The 19,412-nt window shown below is 37.4% G+C and overlaps 2 protein-coding genes across 2 annotated transcripts; both read left to right on the top strand.

The window, feature by feature from the left end:
- The first annotated feature begins 242 nt into the window (after positions 1-242).
- LOC135221405 (uncharacterized) lies at positions 243-9,270 on the top strand. Its single transcript, XM_064259185.1, has 3 exons — positions 243-276; positions 6,281-6,665; positions 8,672-9,270. The coding sequence occupies exons 2-3, from the start codon at positions 6,304-6,306 to the stop codon at positions 8,835-8,837; spliced, it is 528 nt and encodes a 175-aa protein (XP_064115255.1). The 5' UTR covers positions 243-276; positions 6,281-6,303; the 3' UTR covers positions 8,838-9,270.
- Positions 9,271-16,353: 7,083 nt separating this feature from the next.
- LOC135221406 (keratin, type I cytoskeletal 17-like) lies at positions 16,354-19,216 on the top strand. The gene is made up of 2 exons (XM_064259186.1): positions 16,354-17,060; positions 18,703-19,216. Exons 1-2 carry the CDS (start codon positions 16,696-16,698, stop codon positions 18,866-18,868), a joined length of 531 nt encoding a protein of 176 aa, XP_064115256.1. The 5' UTR covers positions 16,354-16,695; the 3' UTR covers positions 18,869-19,216.
- The last annotated feature ends 196 nt before the right edge of the window (positions 19,217-19,412 follow it).

A 19,412-nucleotide genomic window follows, 5' to 3' on the forward strand; every position in this document is an offset into this window, starting at 1 on the left:
CTGAAACCGCAATGACTTGTAAACCTATTAGTCGGTGGTTAAGCCTCTGAAGGGCGCCGTGCCACGAGTAGTTTTTCTTTTTTATTGAAAAGGGAATGAATGAGTCTAGGAGCACGGGCGGAGTTGGGGGCGTGGCTATCGCATAGAGCTATGGCGCTTGGAAAACATGACTACGGAGGGCCTAAGAATCCTTTAGGCTAATGGAGATAAAAACCCCGGGCCGTTTCAGGATGACATTCAGTGCACGTTAAACACTTCTGAGGAGAGGAACTTCTGGTAGGTGCTTATATATATTAAGAGTTGTCGTTATAGAAATAACTATCAGTTAAGTGTACTGTTACAGGAGGAGGAGCAGAAAGTTGAAACCTAGGATAACTCAGAAAAAAAAATAATAGAAAATTGAATGCTAAAGGGCGAGATATAAAAAAAATCATTTACTTGTTTACTGTACGAAAGTATATTTGCTTTGCAAATCAGTGGAATACGTGTCCTTTCAGTGGTAAAGCAAAAAAGAAAAAAAAAGTTCATGGCCGTAGGTACGTACTATTACTTGCTTCGGTAAAACATTTTAAAATGGCATACAGAACTATCGACTAAAAACGTAACGGGCTCTTTATTAAAATTTTTTTTTTACTAGAGTGTGGTTCTTTACATACTCTCACATCCGAAAAAAACAGAGACTGAGATTACAAAAATATAACTGCAAAAATATTGTATACCTCCGGGTACAGTACGAACGATTAGGCTCGTAGACGCTATTCATTGTAAGGAACATCAGTCCAAGGAAACTTCTTAGCTTTGGTCGTCACAACTTATTTTCAGAAAAAACAAAAAACTTCACACAATATTCGACATTTTAGGCTTATATTCATGGTAGAGCACGACTGAAACTGAAAAAAATATGAAAAATTTTGAAGTTCAAGAAAGAAATGTGACATTTATACGAGACAGTATCTGTGTATGTCACTGACAACCAATTTCTTAAGGGACCTCAGGATACTTATCTTTTATATAAATAACCAATATATTCCAGTTTCGAACGTAGTCAAGCAATATGAATGAAAGAGAAGCCTGATGCAGAGAGGCATACGATCAATCAATACCTTAAGCTATTGAATTATATACCATTACGGGAATAAGCTAAGAAAGTAAGTTTAGAGCTCTCATTTTTGTAGCTGTTTACCTTATACGACGAAATATCAACAAAACCATCTCTCTCTCTCTCTCTCTCTTGGTCAAGCTTTCAGTGTACCTGATAGTGTTTTGTGCTCATGTGATTGGGCTCAAGAAATTAACACACACACACACACACACACACATATATATATATATACATATATATATATATATATATATATATATATATATATATATATATATATATTATATATATATATATATATTTTCGTTAAAAGCAATTGCTTTAGTGGCATCAATAAGTTTCTTGCAGGTATCTTCATACCGACGAAGTTTTTTCCGATTCTCGTTCGTCAATTTCTGGTGAAATATACGCAGACTTCCTTCTTCCATTTATTGAATTTTGTCACGACAGCTGTTTCGCCTTATGGCATTATCAAGCGACTACTGACTTACAATCTGACCTTTCGGCCTATTTATCTCATCGTGTGGGAGGTATGACCTCGAGGTATGGGTACTGGTTAGTCTAGGGATTAACAGCTTAAGGGCGTTGTTTTAGTTACAAAGAATATAAGGACATATGTACTGCGACAATAAGAGTGAAAGTTTAAACAGTGGTTAAATAAATATTCAAAATACAATGCCATGTGCTAGAGTTTCCTTAAATGTATGTTTAAAATTTAATATGTTACATGTTGGTTTTAGATAAAAATTACAAATTTACATACAGGAATGAAAATGAATATAGAAATCTAAATACGGGAGTACAAATATATCTATATATTTTATAGCATGCATAAAGGTACAAGAGATAATTTCTGTTTATACATAAATGTGTATGATTTAAATTTGATGTGTGTGTGTGTGTGTGTGTGTGTGTGTATGTCCAAAATGGTCTACGTTGGTTAACGGTTGCTGATTCGTGTTGGGCGGGGTCTCAGCGACCTGAGTAAGGATGTTACTTGACTTTCGCTGACGCTGGGTCTTCTCATGCCTTCCAAGGGGCGCGATGTTCTCGGTGGATTGGGGCGCGCTGTCTGGTCCCTGTTGGCTTGGGTATTCCTTCTCCTGCTGGAGGGGAGTATATGGTCCGATTCTTGTTGGACGTTCAAGGTCGGCTTCTGAATAGCGATGCTCACTGCTTCCGTTATTAAGAGGCGACCGTAGTTGTCTTCTCTGTGTACGACCTGGGTGCCTTCTATGAGCTCTTGTAGAGATGGCTTCCTGTCGTGAACATCTATGTAATGTTGATGGATGGCCCCTTGATTTCTATGAGCCAGCAGACGTCTCCGAAGGGTCGTTGTAGTGTGCCCGATGTAGTTTTGGCTGTGAGGTTTACACACCTCCTCTGGACAAGTAAATTTGTAAACTACATTCGTGCACATCTCCTTCGGTCCCCCCGGAGCGGTGCTGTTCTTCATTATTAAGGCTGCTACAAGGTTGGGCTTGCTATATAGAAATCAAGGGGCCATCCATCAACATTACATAGATGTTCACGACAGGAAGCCATCTCTACAAGAGCTCATAGAAGGCACCCAGGTCGTACACAGAGAAGACAACTACGGTCGCCTCTTAATAACGGAAGCAGTGAGCATCGCTATTCAGAAGCCGACCTTGAACGTCCAACAAGAATCGGACCATATACTCCCCTCCAGCAGGAGAAGGAATACCCAAGCCAACAGGGACCAGACAGCGCGCCCCAATCCACCGAGAACATCGCGCCCCTTGGAAGGCATGAGAAGACCCAGCGTCAGCGAAAGTCAAGTAACATCCTTACTCAGGTCGCTGAGACCCCGCCCAACACGAATCAGCAACCGTTAACCAACGTAGACCATTTTGGACATACACACACACACACACACACACACACACTCAAATTTAAATCATTCACATTTATGTATAAACAGAAATTATCTCTTGTACCTTTATGCATGCTATAAAATATACATATATTTGTACTCCCGTATTTAGATTTCTATATTCATTTTCATTCCTGTATGTAATTTTGTAATTTTTATCTAAAACCAACATGTAACATATTAAATTTTAAACATACATTTAAGGAAACTCTAGCACATGGCATTGTATTTTGAATATTTATTTAACCACTGTTTAAACTTTCACTCTTATTGTCGCAGTACATATGTCCTTATATTCTTTGTAACTAAAACAACGCCCTTAAGCTGTTAATCCCTAGACTAACCAGTACCCATACCTCGAGGTCATACCTCCCACACGATGAGATAAATAGGCCGAAAGGTCAGATTGTAAGTCAGTAGTCGCTTGATAATGCCATAAGGCGAAACAGCTGTCGTGACAAAATTCAATAAATGGAAGAAGGAAGTCTGCGTATATTTCACCAGAAATTGACGAACGAGAATCGGAAAAAACTTCGTCGGTATGAAGATACCTGCAAGAAACTTATTGATGCCACTAAAGCAATTGCTTTTAACGAAAATTGTACTAGAGAAAAACTATGCCCTAAAAGTATATATATATATATATATATATATATATATATATATATATATATATATATATATATATATATATATATATATGCAATATAAAAACACCGCATCGTGCTTCTAAGAAATCAATCGAAGGATCCACAGTTATATCCTTGTTTATCCAGATGAAATATATTAATGGAAACATTTACAAAGATTAAAGCTTCGTCCATCCTCCTGTGGACTTGATCACGAACTATAAATGAGATAAACAAGGATATTACTGTGGATACTTCTATTGATATATATATATATATATATATATATATATATATATATATATATATATATATATATATATAAATTACCCTTGAAAACTGATCGTAATCCCACTATCTATATAAGCGTATTAGTAAATTTGAGAAACATGTAATATTTTCTATCTGTCATGATTCCGTCAGTAATGATTTAGTTGGTAAAAGTGTATTTTATTGAGTTTGGCTCTTTTTAAAACGTATTTAATGCAGAAGACAGTGAGACAGGAAAACGGAGACAGTAAAGGAATTTTAAGGTTGTCTTTTCTTCAGATTGATTCTCTGTTCAAAGAATGCATTTCGAATTGATCTTTTATTGATCCTAATCTTCTCCAATGACTTTTAAAAGTTCTTAGGGGATGGTGCCGTGAGTGCACCTCATGCGGTGCACCGTAGTCATTGCTTAAGGTTCTTTGAAGGAAGTAACTGCGTATTTTCCAGGCATCCGCGAAGCCAGATAATCCGCCATTACTTACTTACTTGTCAGTATTAAAAAAAAAAAAAAAAAAAAAAAAACTCATATTTACGATTTTTCGCTGACTAGAGAATTTCATGTTATGAATCTTCTTCCTTTGCGAAATGTTATCATATATATATATATAGATATATATATATATATATATATATATATATATATATATATATATATATATATATATATATATATATATATACATCATTCGCTTTTTCTCTAAGACTAGAGGTTAAAGGAAAATCTAGTCCTACAGTACCCTCGCCCCTGCAGGATATTTGAAGGACTCTTCCACTCTATCCCAGCAGCCATTACTTCATAGATCTCCTCTAACTCCTTCCTGGAACATTTATGAAGATAATAATGTGTATAGTATTCTTGATCATGTCTACTATATTAGTTGAAATTTCGTACAGCATAAATGATTGACAAGCATGACTTTCAACCGCGTATACACACGCGCACACACCTACACAGACACACACAGACACACACACACACACACATATATATATATATATGTATATATATATATATATATATATATATTATATATATATATATATATATATATCATACTCTCTTTTCGTAGAAATGGTGTCTACCGCTGATTTTAACTGAAAGTTTTCAGCATAGGTATCTTCATGGCAAACTGTAAGCACTACGTCCTCTTCCACCCTACCTATACCCCACCACAGTCGACTAACTGCCTCGTACATTTCCACTATCTAGGGTCAACACAGCCACAAAGAAATATTTAGGACGAAATGGTCCTCTTTATTTTGTCTCTGGAAACTCTCATTCATCCTGATTCCAAGCTCATTCAGTCAGTCAAGAATGGTGGCAAAACTTATAAATTTCTCAGTCGGGTTGTACTTCTGCTAAGTACTTATTTATAGATTTACGTAGACAATTTGGTACAGAAAAAAAGAAAGGTTTTATATTTTAAGTCCATGATACAAATTGAAAACGGTTGTCAGTATATTAAATTGATATCATTTTTAATGTGTCTACGCACTGGCAGAAGTTATGGTAATATGTTCACCATCTTTTTCCTTGCTTTATATTACGCCAAAACCGGCACTAGTGCCAAAGCCTTATGTTATTGGAAAAACAATCTACTTCCATTTTTCATTGTTAAAGAACTTTATATTTGCGTATTGTATTCATTGTTTTAAATCTTTATTGAACACAGCCAGAAACATTTGCTTTTGGCTCGATTCAATTCCTCATTGAGACCTTATAACAGCCTTTTAAATAGTCTGACGGCTACTAAAAAAAATATTGCTATTTTTTTTATTAAACATTCATGTGTCTCCTATTCCTAATACAAGGCTTCAGCCAAGAAAAGATACTAAGTCTTGACCTTTGTATTTCAGTCTATCATTAGTTTTTATCGGGAAATGACCAAGCCACTGAGCAGATTAATAGCTCTCCTGGGCTGGTCCGAAGGATTAGATATTTTTACGTGGCTAGGAACCAATTGGTTGCTTAGCAACGGGACCTACTACAGCTTATAGTGGGATCCGAACTACATCGAGGAATGAATTTTTATCACCAGAAATAAATTCTTCTGATTTCACGTTGGTAGCGCGGGGAATCGAACTTGTACCTCTAGGATCGACAGTCGGGCAGTTAATCGACTCGTCCAACGAGGAACCTTGAGCCATAGAATTGAGGCTGGACCTCTTACATTTACTCATTTGAAAACACGTGAATTGTCATTTATCCTCACGTATAGAGCGTGTGTGTGTGTGTGTGTGCGAGTGTGTGATGGCGGTTGGTACAAATACTGGCTTCCTTTACCAGAACTATCATTATGCCGTATTTACATGTACGCATTGAAGGTGCGCTTTACATCAAGGTTATGAAATATTCACTCAGTCTATTTTGCGTAACTTCCTCAGCTGCGTAACGCAACGCATTACCGATGACCACAACAACAACGTTCGGAGTGGGTATTGGCGCAGCGGCCTTAGCCGGTGCTGCCAGCTTAGGCCTAGCCGGTCTAGCAGTCGCTGCCTTCCACGGAAAAAGGAGGCGGGGACGAAAGGGACACGGCTACAGACACGGCTACGGACACCACGGCGGCGGCGGCGGACACGGCTACGGCTATCACGGACGGAAGAGGAGGAGGTCCGTCGAGGAAGAGGAAGAGACCAGAGAGAGGATCTTGGAGCTGATTCGGGAAGAGGACGTCCTGGATTGCGGGATGCGTCTAGTGTGTGAGCTTGGTGGCAACGATGAGGACGAACTGTCTATGGAGGAGCTTGCCATCCTCTCTTTGGTCGGGTAAGGACATTCTCTCTCTCTCTCTCTCTCTCTCTCTCTCTTAAAATGTACTGAAAACCTTCACGAGCCCTATTCATTCCAGGGAGCCTTTGCTTTTCGTACCTATTATGTCATTAGTCCAAATGAAGGTTATATAACCAGCAAATTAGGGTTGGGGTGGGCGGGTTAGGATGAAACCCCATTATAAACCATCTTAGGGGTCCCCACTATAACCATGCCAAGTTTCATGCCCATCGGACCTGCCGTTTGACCGTGATTGAATGACAGACGGACGGACAGACATAACGCCCATTATAGTAAGGTTTTCATGGACTCTGGTAATGAGAAAATTCATAACATGGGTGTTTTAATATCATCTTTTATCTATTCTTTGTATCTATTCATTTCAGTGTAATGGCTTTTCGATTCGGGCATGGCTTGTTTTGTACAAAGAGTACAAGTATATTATTTAAACGCTAATTTAGAGAAATGTGGATTATAATCGTATGCAGCGATCAAGTGATCAAGAGATGGTGTCCAAAAATCATTGATAGCAAATTGACTCGCTGGTTTTGTTTAGCAAAATATCATTTATTTTCTCTTACTCGAAGTAAGCCTACAGACTACTTTGTTGCTGTTGTTCTTGTTGGGGAGGTAGGAAAGGTTTATGGAAGAGCCTAAAATGGTCTGAAAAAGGTGTCAAAGATACAGGAATTTTAGGATAGGACATTTATGATAAGATACTAGACTGGAAAAGTATAAAATAAAATAATGTGGATGTTAAACAGTACAGAAAAAATTTATTTCTAATAAAATGTAGCATATTCATTTTAATTTTCGTTGGCGAAACAACACGCTATTTGACCGCAGATTTTAACATGTTTTAATTTATGTTAAAATGTAGGAAAATAATGTTTACAATTTCTGCGTGAGGTGTAAATCTTGTATGCGTCCCGAGTAAGCTAGAAGTCGGATCACGCCTTTTTATTTTTTTTTTAGAGTGGAACGCAAATTGAGAGAGGGGTGATTCCAATCACAGCTTTGGTTCAATAATGAAATTGTCGTAAGTTAGTAAAATAAATAATCACTCACTGTCTCGAGAAGACTTCGTGACACCAAAAACACCAGTTGACTCTCGAAAGGCCACAGCTTGAAGAATCTTTGCAAACTAGACATGGATGGTATAAGGGATATACAAATAAATGATTGAACCTCGCTGAAAAATAAATAGCTGGCTAGCTTCAATTCACTGAATAATGTGAGAACAATCCATTAAGTAAATCTGAACTGAAATTATTTGAGAAACGTATAGGTAAAGTTAAGCGCAAAATTGGGTTAAATAGTGGAGAGAGAAAGAGACTAAAAACTGTCATCCTTAGTTAATTTCTACATAGTAATGTACGCGCTCGATAGGTGAGTGACATCTATAAAGACGCTCTTAATCAACAGTAACAGAAATTATCATTGAAACGCATAAAAAAAACTACGAGACCTTTGTCTTTACTTATCGATATGACAGTACAAATTATCGTAAGGTTTACTCCTTCCAATATAACGTATTCCAGTTTAATCTGCTATTCCAGAAGATTAGTCATGTAACGCCAAGAAGAGAAATGAGGGCTGCAGAGCGAAGATGAAATATGACAAGGCGTGAGCCGACTTCCAGCTTTGGACGCGTGACAGATTTTCCAGTGACGCATAAGTTGTAAATTTTATATATTCCTAACTTAACGTGAAGTGGTCTTCTTAATCAATACTTATAATTAGTACTACTCATACTAACAACAAGGATCAAACGAAAAGGACGCACATTAAACACGTTTATATATTCTCAGTTGCAAGTGGAAACACAAAATAATTGAACAGAAATATAGCATCTAAATTCACTACATCAGATAAATTGAAACGTGATAAAATCTACGGACAGATAGGCCGTTGTTTCACCAACCAAAATAAAAAAAAATCAATGAGTCTAAACGCCTTTTCCAAGTAAAACGAAGTAATGAATTAATCTGTTCTTTTTTCAGACCCGTCGTCCAGCCCGGGGAGGGGATACTTCCAGGCAGAGCTTCAGCAGCTTACAGAATAGCCCGGACAGCTGGTTACTCGCAGACCAATTGCACGGAACTGTACTCGAAGTGCCCAGTCGATAACAAAAACCTCGTGGAAGCCGTCATGTCATATATACCATGAGCAATTGAATCCTATAAGCGATAAGCATTCCATATCTGTCTGATATCTTGCACCCTTATTGAGAGAGGCTTTTTCTTCGAAATGGTGTGGATTTCAGTTATGTTTTTCTGTAATTGCTTGGGTTAGCGCACTTTATATGCTTTCAAAAACCATAGTATTGACCCAACATGTGGATTTGATACCATCAGTACAGCCTGTAGTGATGGTGTCAAAAAAGTACTGAGCTCAAAATATACCTGTACTTTACAAGTATATTTGAGATCAGTACTTTTCTTATGATTTTGGAGATCAAAGATTGGATGTAGAATTGGAAAGGTGAACTGTTTCAGGTGTTTATTAATTTATTTTTTATTTATTGTATTTGATTATTTATTTGCTTATTTATTTATACATTTATTCTCATAATGCTAACGTTCGGCATTTGTATCTAAATATCTACCTATACATATATATAGTATATATATAGTATTATATATATATATATATATATATATATATATAATATATATATATATATATATTCTACTGGTCAATTTTTTTCACCGGATGCGTATTTATCTATATTTATTTATTCTGAACCTGCCTAGATTATATCTCACTATTCCATTAATACAAGTCACAAAATCTAGAAGTCTCAAGCATTTATCTCTCTCATCTCTCTCTCTCTCTCTCTCTCGCTCTCTCTCTCTTCTCTCTCTATATCATATATATATATATGATATATATATATATATATATATCTATATATATATATATATATATAATAATAATTATAATATATATATATATATAGTTATATACGTATATACATATAAATGTATATATATGTATGAACGTATAAATACATATGTATGTATGCATGTATGTATATATATTCATATACATATATAATATATATATATATATATAGTATATATAATATATAATATATATATATACATATAATATATATATATACATATATATATATATATATATGTATATATATATGTATATATATATATATATATATATATATATATATTCATATATATGTATGTATTTCTGCGTTTGTGAGTGTATAGGTACATGCATGTCCTGTGTAACATTAGTATGTATGAGTCTATACACTTGTGAATGTTAAAACCCTGTGCTAGGCACATCTATAAAATGAAAAAAAAAATCTTATTGTAAAAACACAATTTCTAATCCTCTAGTACACATCTGCCGTCTAAAATAAGGCCCAAAATAATAACACTCAAGTCCATTAGCACCTTGCAGCAGATTGCTTCTCGCGACCTTATTCCTCAAACTTCCCTTAAAGAAATACATTTCCCGAAACTGAACTTTGAATAAAATTAACTCACCGTGATGAATCTCTTTCTAAATCCCTTTCTTCTTGTAACCTGATCCAGCTACTTCGCAAGATAGATGTTTGCAATGTTGTCGAAGACAATGCATCCACTTCACGGATAAGTTATCCAACGTCGATTTATAGTTTTGTTTTGATGATTACGTTGCCTTTAACTGTATATGTTTACTAGAAGTAAACAAAGCGTAAATCAGCGCTGAATTAATTTGCTGGAAGTATAAGCCAGGATATTTTTTCCAGCTGTCCCCAAACTACAGTATCTTTATAAGGATTACCTACATTTAATCACGTAAAATACACTAAGAACCAGTAAAAGTGTTAAACGTAATTAATGAAGAATGTAAATGTATGGTTGGGTGTTATTCCAGTTTTACACACAACTCAAAATGATTACCTCTTCTCCATGTTATCATTGGTTGATTTATTGTATTGACGTAGAGGAATTCAGATACTCCACTCATCAAGACAAATTCTCACAAATAAGAATAATGTAGTTTGTAAGCCGAAATATATTTAAACGATAAATAAAGCTGCTTGTATACCGAAAACTTCAAATCAAAACCGTTCATGTTTGCCGTAGTTTTTATTATTATTATTATTATTATTATTATTATTATTATTATTATTATTATTATTATTATTATTATTATTATTATTATTATTATTATTATTATTTTTTTATTTATTTTTTTTTTGCTCTATCACAGTCCTCCAATTCGACTGGGTGGTATTTATAGTGTGGGGTTCCGGGTTGCATCCTGCCTCCTTAGGAGTCCATCACTTTTCTTACTATGTGTGCCGTTTCTAGGATGACACTCTCTGCATGAGTCCTGGAGCTACTTCAGCCTCTAGTTTTTCTAGATTCCTTTTCAGGGATCTTGGGATCGTGCCTAGTGCTCCTATGATTATGGGTACGATTTCCACTGGCATATCCCATATCCTTCTTATTTCTATTTTCAGATCTTGATACTTATCCATTTTTTTTTTTTTCTCTCTTTCTCTTCAACTCTGGTGTCCCATGGTATTGCGACATCAATGAGTGATACTTTCTTCTTGACTTTGTCAATCAACGTCACGTCTGGTCTGTTTGCACGTATCACTCTATCCGTTCTGATATCATAGTCCCAGACGATCTTTGCCTGATCGTTTTCTATCACTCCTTCAGGTTGGTGCTCGTACCACTTATTACTGCAAGGTAGCTGATGTTTCTTGCACAGGCTCCAGTGGAGGGCTTTTGCTACTGAATCATGCCTCTTTTTGTACTGGTTCTGTGCAAGTGCCGGGCATTCACTTGCTATGTGGTTTATGGTTTCATTTTTCGTATTGCACTTCCTACATATGGGAGAGATGTTATTTCCGTCTATCGTTCTTTGAACATACCTGGTTCTTAGGGCCTGATCTTGTGCCGCTGTTATCATTCCTTCAGTTTCCTTCTTTAGCTCTCCCCTCTGTAGCCATTGCCAATTGTCATCGCTGGCTAGTTCTTTAGTCTGTCTCATGTATTGTCCGTGCATTGGTTTGTTGTGCCAGTCCTCTGTTCTGTCTGTCTTTCTTCTGTCTCTGTATATTTCTGGGTCTTCGTCTACTTTTATCAGTCCTTCTTCCCATGCACTCTTTAGCCACTCGTCTTCACTGGTTTTCAGATATTGCCCCAGTGCTCTGTTCTCGATGTTTACGCAGTCCTCTATACTTAGTAGTCCTCTCCCTCCTTCCTTTCGTGTTATGTATAGTCTGTCCGTATTTGCTCTTGGGTGTAGTGCTTTGTGTATTGTCACATGTTTCCTGGTTTTCTGATCTATGCTGCGGAGTTCTGCCTTCGTCCATTCCACTATTCCTGCGCTGTATCTGATTACTGGCACTGCCCATGTGTTTATGGCTTTTATCATATTTCCGGCGTTGAGTTTTGACTTGAGTATCGCCTTGAGTCTCTGCATATATTCTTTCCTGATCGTGTCCTTCATCTCTTGGTGTTTTATATCCCCTCCTTCCATTATTCCCAGGTATTTGTATCCTGTCTCATCTATGTGTTTGATGTTGCTCCCATCTGGTAGCTTTATCCCTTCAGTTCTCGTTACTTTGCCTTTTTGTATGTTGACTAAGGCGCATTTTTCTATTCCAAACTCCATCCTGATGTCCCCAGATACAATCCTTACAGTCTGGATTAGGGTATCTATTTCCTTGATGCTCTTACCATACAGCTTGATGTCGTCCATGAACATCAGATGGTTGATTCTGTTGCCTCTTTTCTTGAGTTGGTACCCGGCATCCATCTTCTGTAGAACTTTTGTCATGGGAATCATGGCTACTACGAAGAGTAGTGGGGACAGTGAGTCGCCCTGGAAGATCCCTCTCCTGATATTATTATTATTATTATTATTATTATTATTATTATTATTATTATTATTATTATTATTATGTCGTTGCTAACGTCTAGATCAAATAGACCGTCGGATAACAAACGAAAATTTAAATAAATACGCTAGCTTTTATTAGACATACTTCTTTCGTACTGTTTACCATGTACATTATGTATTTTTTACATTTTCGTTCTAACAAATAAATCATGTTTATTCTATCCTAATATTCCTGTAACTTTAACTCAACGCGAAACACCTTTTACAAACCTTTTACAAACCTTTTTCAAACAAAGTAGTTTGTAGGTGAGTAGAAAGGAGGCCGGCCATTTCTCAGTCTTTTCTGGCATAAAATACTGCAGCTAAACATTAAACATCCCGGAGTATAGATGATGCCATTAATGCAATCAAAACTGTCATTGATAAAAACAAACAGAAATCTGATGTAATTTTTCATTGTCAATTCACTGTTCAGTTCATATATGTATGTACGCGCGTGTGCTGGTACATATATATATATATATATATATATATATATATATATATATATATATATATATGCGTGTGTGTGTGTGTGTGTGTGTGTGTGAAAACTTAGTCGAACACGCGGATGACGAATGGCTTAATACTGTTACAGCAAAAATTCAATTCTTCTCTCTCTCTCTCTCTCTCTCTCTCTCTCTCTCTCTCTGAAAGCGTGACGTACAGAGCGTGAATATTCAATTCCTATGATGAAATGAGATATTCTATAGTTATGTTTTGAAGATGGGGTCGCTGTTAACCGTATATATGTTTACTAGAAGGAAGCACATCGTAAATCAGCACAGTATCAATTTGCTGGAGGCAAAAGCCAGCATATTTTTGCCAGCTCTCTGAAGCAACTGAACGAATCCGACGGTCACCCTGCGGCTGGTACGACACTTCCCAAGAGCTAGGCACTGGAAAATAATCCGTACGTAGGGGAGGGGAGGGACGGAGCGGGTGGAGCATAGACCGTAGAATTATCTATGGTGGGGATGAAGAAAGGAGGGTGGATGCTTTTTCTCAAGAAATGGCGGTATAAAAGCGAGGTATAAAAGGGTTTTCCAGCAGTGTTTCGACCCATCCTCGACATCTCGAGAAATCTCGGAGAACTTCTTACTCGCAGGAAGGTGAGCAATATCAACGTCCCAGTTTCCCGTTGTCAATTAATCTTCAATCATTTCTAGTGATCCAAGGCTGGAACTGGATGAAATTAAGAACATAATTTCATCGAAAGGCAGAAGCTGGTGAAGCATTTATTTGCTGTAATTGCGTTGCTAGTGATTTTGTAAGTTTTCTGTCCCGCCCGCAATCAATCATAAATGAGAAGATTCACGGATTATAGTAGAACACTATGTTACTCTGGAAGAGCAAAGATGTAATCATTGAATATGCATATGAGCCCCAAATTTGGTTATTTGGGGTGACTGGGGGGCAGGGGGGGGTGGGGGGGGCGACCGGTTAGGGCCTGTCTTGAACATTATGAAAATATATATTCTATATACTGCAAATTGATAATGGTCAATCCTAGAAAATGGAAAATGCAATATTTCGATTAGAGCTGACAGGAAACGATATGTACGACATAAGGAGAAGACCTGAATGTCTCCATAGACCCACAACGCTTAATATTCTCATAACTTTAATACTCGTTCTTGGATCACTCTCTAAACCATTAATAGGAACTGAAAATATACAAAGTTTGTTTGTTTTTATGGTGTTTTTACGTTGCATGGAACCAGTGGTTATTCAGCAACGGGACCAACGGCTTTACGTGACTTCCGAACCACGTCGAGGGTGAACTTCTATCACCAGAAATACACATCCCTCACACCTCAATGGAATGCCCGAGAATCGAACGCGCGGCCACCGAGATAGCAGGTCAAGAACATACCGATCACGCCACTAGGTGCTTTTTTTTTTCTTTTTGTAAACCTTCAGCAATTTGAGAATAACTAGATAAGACGATTAAGATACTCTGGGGCCTTCACCCATTTATATTCGTCCCTTCATTCAAATGTCTTATTTGGTAAAGTTTTGCATTAATTACAAGATCAGCCACGGCCCATAAGACTATCAGCTACTGCCCATGAAACTTTCAGCTACAGCCCGGTGGTGGTGGCCTGCGTTGTCGGCACACTAGCGATGCCAGATGCTCGATCATGGTTAAATTTAACTTTAAATATAATAAGAAAATACTACTGAGGCTAGAGGGCTGCAATTTGGTATGATTGATGATTGGAGGGTGGATGATCAACATACCAATTTGCAGCCCTCTAGCCACAGTAATTTTTAAGATATGAGGACGGACAAGAAAATTGCGGACAGACAAACAAATAGAACATTTCAGTAGTTTTCTTTTACAGGAAACTAAAGCGAAGGATTAAAGGATTTATTATCACAGTAGAAAAGAATGCAAGGGTCGTTTTGACTAAGCCAGGCCCGTGCTGGCACGGGCTCTTGCTCTGGGGTTGCCCGTGAGACAAATGCGGAAGCTGAAACCATCCCTAGGTCACGCTTTATGTCCAAATGCCAGAAATCACCTCTATAGTGCTTTCCACTGTAGGTACATTTATTAGTATTATTATTATCCAAAAGATGAACTCCTATTCTTATAGAAAAACAATAGTATTATTATTCAGAAGATGACCCCTATTCTTATGGAACAAGCAATATAAGGTATTAGGCTGGAAAGGACGTGGATGCAGTAGCGACAGGTTCTTCCAGTCAACGCTGTGCTCTGCCACTTGTGCTTCTAGACCGTGACGATAGCTCTGCAGTAAGATCCGCTAGTTATAGTGGTCAGTGTCGTGGCATGCCACTTAGATTTCGCGGGTTTGCTTCCCCTCCCCCACCGGCCGATGAAAAATCACTGGGTCTGTATCATGATCAGTTACTGTGCAGTGTGAGGTCTGCCGTGGAAGGTTGAAACCAGCATTCTTTGGAAGCTTGAATTTCAAGTCACTGACCCGTTTGGTGTGTTTGTTCCATGTAAATAAGTTTCATTCATAGAATAATAATAATAATAATAATAATAATAATAATAATAATAATAATAATAATAATAATAATAATACATTAATGAACGATTTTTTTTAAATTCTTTAAATGATAATAGAGAAACCACAATCTACTGCTTAAATGGATGACGTAAAAAAATAATACAAACGGAAACACGCCATGTTAAAGTTAATTGATATGCCAGGTACGGCATGCTTTTTTAGAGAGAGAGAGAGAGAGAGAGAGAGAGAGAGAGAGAGAGAGAGAGAGAGAGAGAACTGATTCGTGCTCTCGTGTAAAACGAATCAATTCGAGCAAATTCGTTCATCGAAAAAAAAAAGAAGTTAAATGTCTATTAGAACTGAAAGCTGCAATAAAACAATAATCTATGACAATGACTGATCGATTAATTTTGAAGAAAAAACATAAATTTGAATTGGTAAATTTCGTTTAATTACACGAAATTGAATCTGAAAACAGTTTTCGTTTTATTCGTAAATTTTTTTTCGTAGGTATGTGTTGTTTTATACTCTGTTTTCAGATCATAAAGATGAAATCTGAATTCTGTCGAAGATAACTATTGTCCTCACTTCATTCTGTCCGCCTTCAATTCTAAAAAAAAAAAAGAAAAAAATGACTGAAGCTAGAGGGCTGCATATTGGTAGTTTGATCATCCACCCTCCGATCATCAAACAAACCAAATTGCAACCCTCTAACCTCCGTAGTTTTTATCTTATTTAAGGTTAAAGTCAGCCATTGATCGTGCATCTGGCAGCACTTTCCGGAGGTCTGGGACTCACCTTCACTCTGCCATGTCTGGTGAGCAACTGAGACGTTATAGGTCATAGATGATTGGTGGTTTTATAAAGCATTATACGTTATACTTTTTAATTGTATAGTCTTTTGCACATTTTTTTTAGCAGGGTAAGGGTTGGTAAGTCAATACCGAGTAACTCCACAATCCTTAGTTTACTCAATAGTACTACTCTTCTACGTAACATTGCTGTGACTGTTCTTTTGCAAACACCCATTATAATCAATGTAGAGAATAAATTCTCCAGTCTAGGAGACCTTTTGAGGAGATGATTATTATTCCACTTCTACCCACCACAGCTTCCGCATCACCAAAAGAATGGCTGCGACCTTTGTCACCGGCGGCTTGGGACTAGGCCTAGGAGCAGTGGGAGCAGCAGCGCTTGCAGGAGCCGTTAAACTAGGCCTAGCAGCGAAGGCATTCCTCCTCCACAGGGGTGGTGGATATGGCGGAGGTGGATATGGCGGAGGTGGATATGGCGGAGGGTACGGGGGCTACGAAGGAGGAGGGTTTGGCCGCCGGAAGCGTTCTGCTGAAGACGAGTCGGAGGCCCTTGCGAGGGTCCTAGATCTCATCCGTCGTGAGGACGTGGCAGGATGCGGCCTTCGTCTCGTTTGCGAATTGGCCTCCAGCGAGGAAGAGGAACTGACTGTCGAGGAACTCTCCATTCTCAATATTGTGGGGTAAGCAGGTTTTTACATAGGACTAAAAAAAAAAAAAATAAAATAAAATAGTAATTTTAAAAACCTTACTCTAGTCATCAAAAGCTTTTCGAGCTGTTTATATTTAGCCAAGTGAATATACTTTAATTGTTTGTGAATATGATAAACATGGATACCAATCGCTGTCATGTAATTTTTAAAATTTCGCTGCGATATGAAACGGTCACATATTGTCTTGCAGAGCCACTAAAACAAATGAAAGTTAACTGTTGTTCATTAAATTTCCATTAGATGTCAGCCATTTAGCTCTGTGACTTAAAATATCAACACAAAATACACTAATTACGGTATTTTACATTCATATAATTCTTGTACTTTGAGACAAGTATTTTCTTGCGATATTGTCCGTCGTCTGCTACAAAAATTAAATTGATAAATAAATAAATAAATAAAAAAACACACACACATTATAGCGGCTGAAAATATGAACAAAGAAAGTAATATGGCTTATTACGAAGCAGACATGATTATATGATGTCTGAATCCATTCCTCACTTATAGACATTCTTATGGTCCAAGAATCGGCGATTTTAAAAAAACTGGTGTGACTAAACTAGGCTTACATTATTAAATTAACGTACAAAACTTTTTTACCCTTGATGAAGCGGATTTCTTTCCATTTTTTTTTTTCAATTTACAATACACTGAAGCTTTCAACTTCTCCACATCTTGAATGTTAATGATCCCGGATCCTTCTCGGATACAGATACTTTGCTCTTAGTACTATGTGCAAGAAATTCTTTTGGAAAACAGAAGGGTTCCTTTATCATATTCAAGAGCCGTTCACGGTGAAGGTAGAGCACTAAAAGTGTTTATTGTGCATTTACACATGCATGAAAATCTATACAAAATCATGCCTGAAGTGTTATAAGAGAGAGAGAGAGAGAGAGAGAGAGAGAGAGAGAGAGAGAGAGAGCCCGAAGAATACGACGTCGACAGCTGTAGAGATCCAAGCCTGCTATCGGAAACGGCCCGGGCTACGTGTTATCTTTATATTTATCTATTTTTTCTTTCCTGAAATTTATAATTACAGTATTTATCGCCATTGCCCGTGGACGGAAAGGCCGTGGGACGAGGCTGTAGTTCGTCAGGTTATCAGACATCACGAAAAGGCGTTTGAATGTCGCAGTTTACCGCATTTGTAAAGAAAGCAGTAGTTTTTGCATATTTTGTTTGGCTATAGTCGCACAGGATTTGACCTCATTGATCCCCAAGTGTATCACGCAATGCTTTATGCCGTTTCTCATGACTATTTCCAGTTCAAATCTAGATAATCTATTTGAATCACAATTTTAGCAGTGGATTCACCGTCCTCAGGTATACTCTATACGAAGTGTTTCATTTTATACGGTACATGTCATCCCTACGAGACGTTTGTTTGGTGGCCGCTGATTGGCTGGTACCGGGAGGTAGGCAGCTCCCCGCCAATCAGCGCCCGGCAAACAAACGTCTCATAGGCATAGGGCTTACCCAAGAATCTACCTTAAGTGAACCAGTTTTTTTTTTTTTTTTTTTTTTATAGTTAACTAGAGTATTTCCAAGTTTGTCATTTTAGATCTTATGGTTTCTGCGAGTCCCCCATCCCTTCCTCTTTGCCTTGCAGACCGCCCGCACGCCCAGAGGAGCGAATTTCATCCGAGAATGGTGTCAACGACTACCGAGTGGCGAAGAGCATCGGCCTAGAAAGAGAAAACTGCACAAGGGCTTACTCGTTTTGCCCTCTCGATGGTACGCAGCTCAGGGGTGCTATTGTGGCACATTTGCCGTAAAATGACTAATAGTTTAGATACCTAAATACAATTCATAAAATTAAACTAACAGCATATTAATAAGCATATTGTGCGTAAGTGTCACTGAAACCCGCTCAAGGTGATGATAAGCATTGCTTACCTTTGCTTAATTCGCTAGCTTTGGAAAGCAACCTTTGAACAGAAGTCTCACAGTAACTTGTTAATATGAAATATTTTATCTAAAAGATGAACCTTCTGTTAAACGTGAAATAGTGCATGTACGTGCATAGACTTACGTATGTGTGTGGGAAGAAAGGAAATTCTATATCATATGAACCATGATTGCAAAAAGGCATTGTGACTTTACTTGTTACCAACGTGAATAAGAAAACCGCTACAGTAGAAATATGAATAAATTTCAACAAACTTGTTTTATTAACCAGTGTTATGAATATGGCGTTCATCGAAAGACCATGGTGCTGTAGAGGATTCAACCAGTATTGGCCGGAGATGGTACTAGAATCGTAAGCATAAAAAAAGAACTTAAAAGCAAAAAGAAAATATTTAGGATGTCACTGGTGAT

Source organism: Macrobrachium nipponense, chromosome 2 (assembly GCF_015104395.2).
Source record: "Macrobrachium nipponense isolate FS-2020 chromosome 2, ASM1510439v2, whole genome shotgun sequence".
In the NCBI taxonomy this organism is placed as follows: Eukaryota; Metazoa; Arthropoda; class Malacostraca; order Decapoda; family Palaemonidae; genus Macrobrachium; species Macrobrachium nipponense.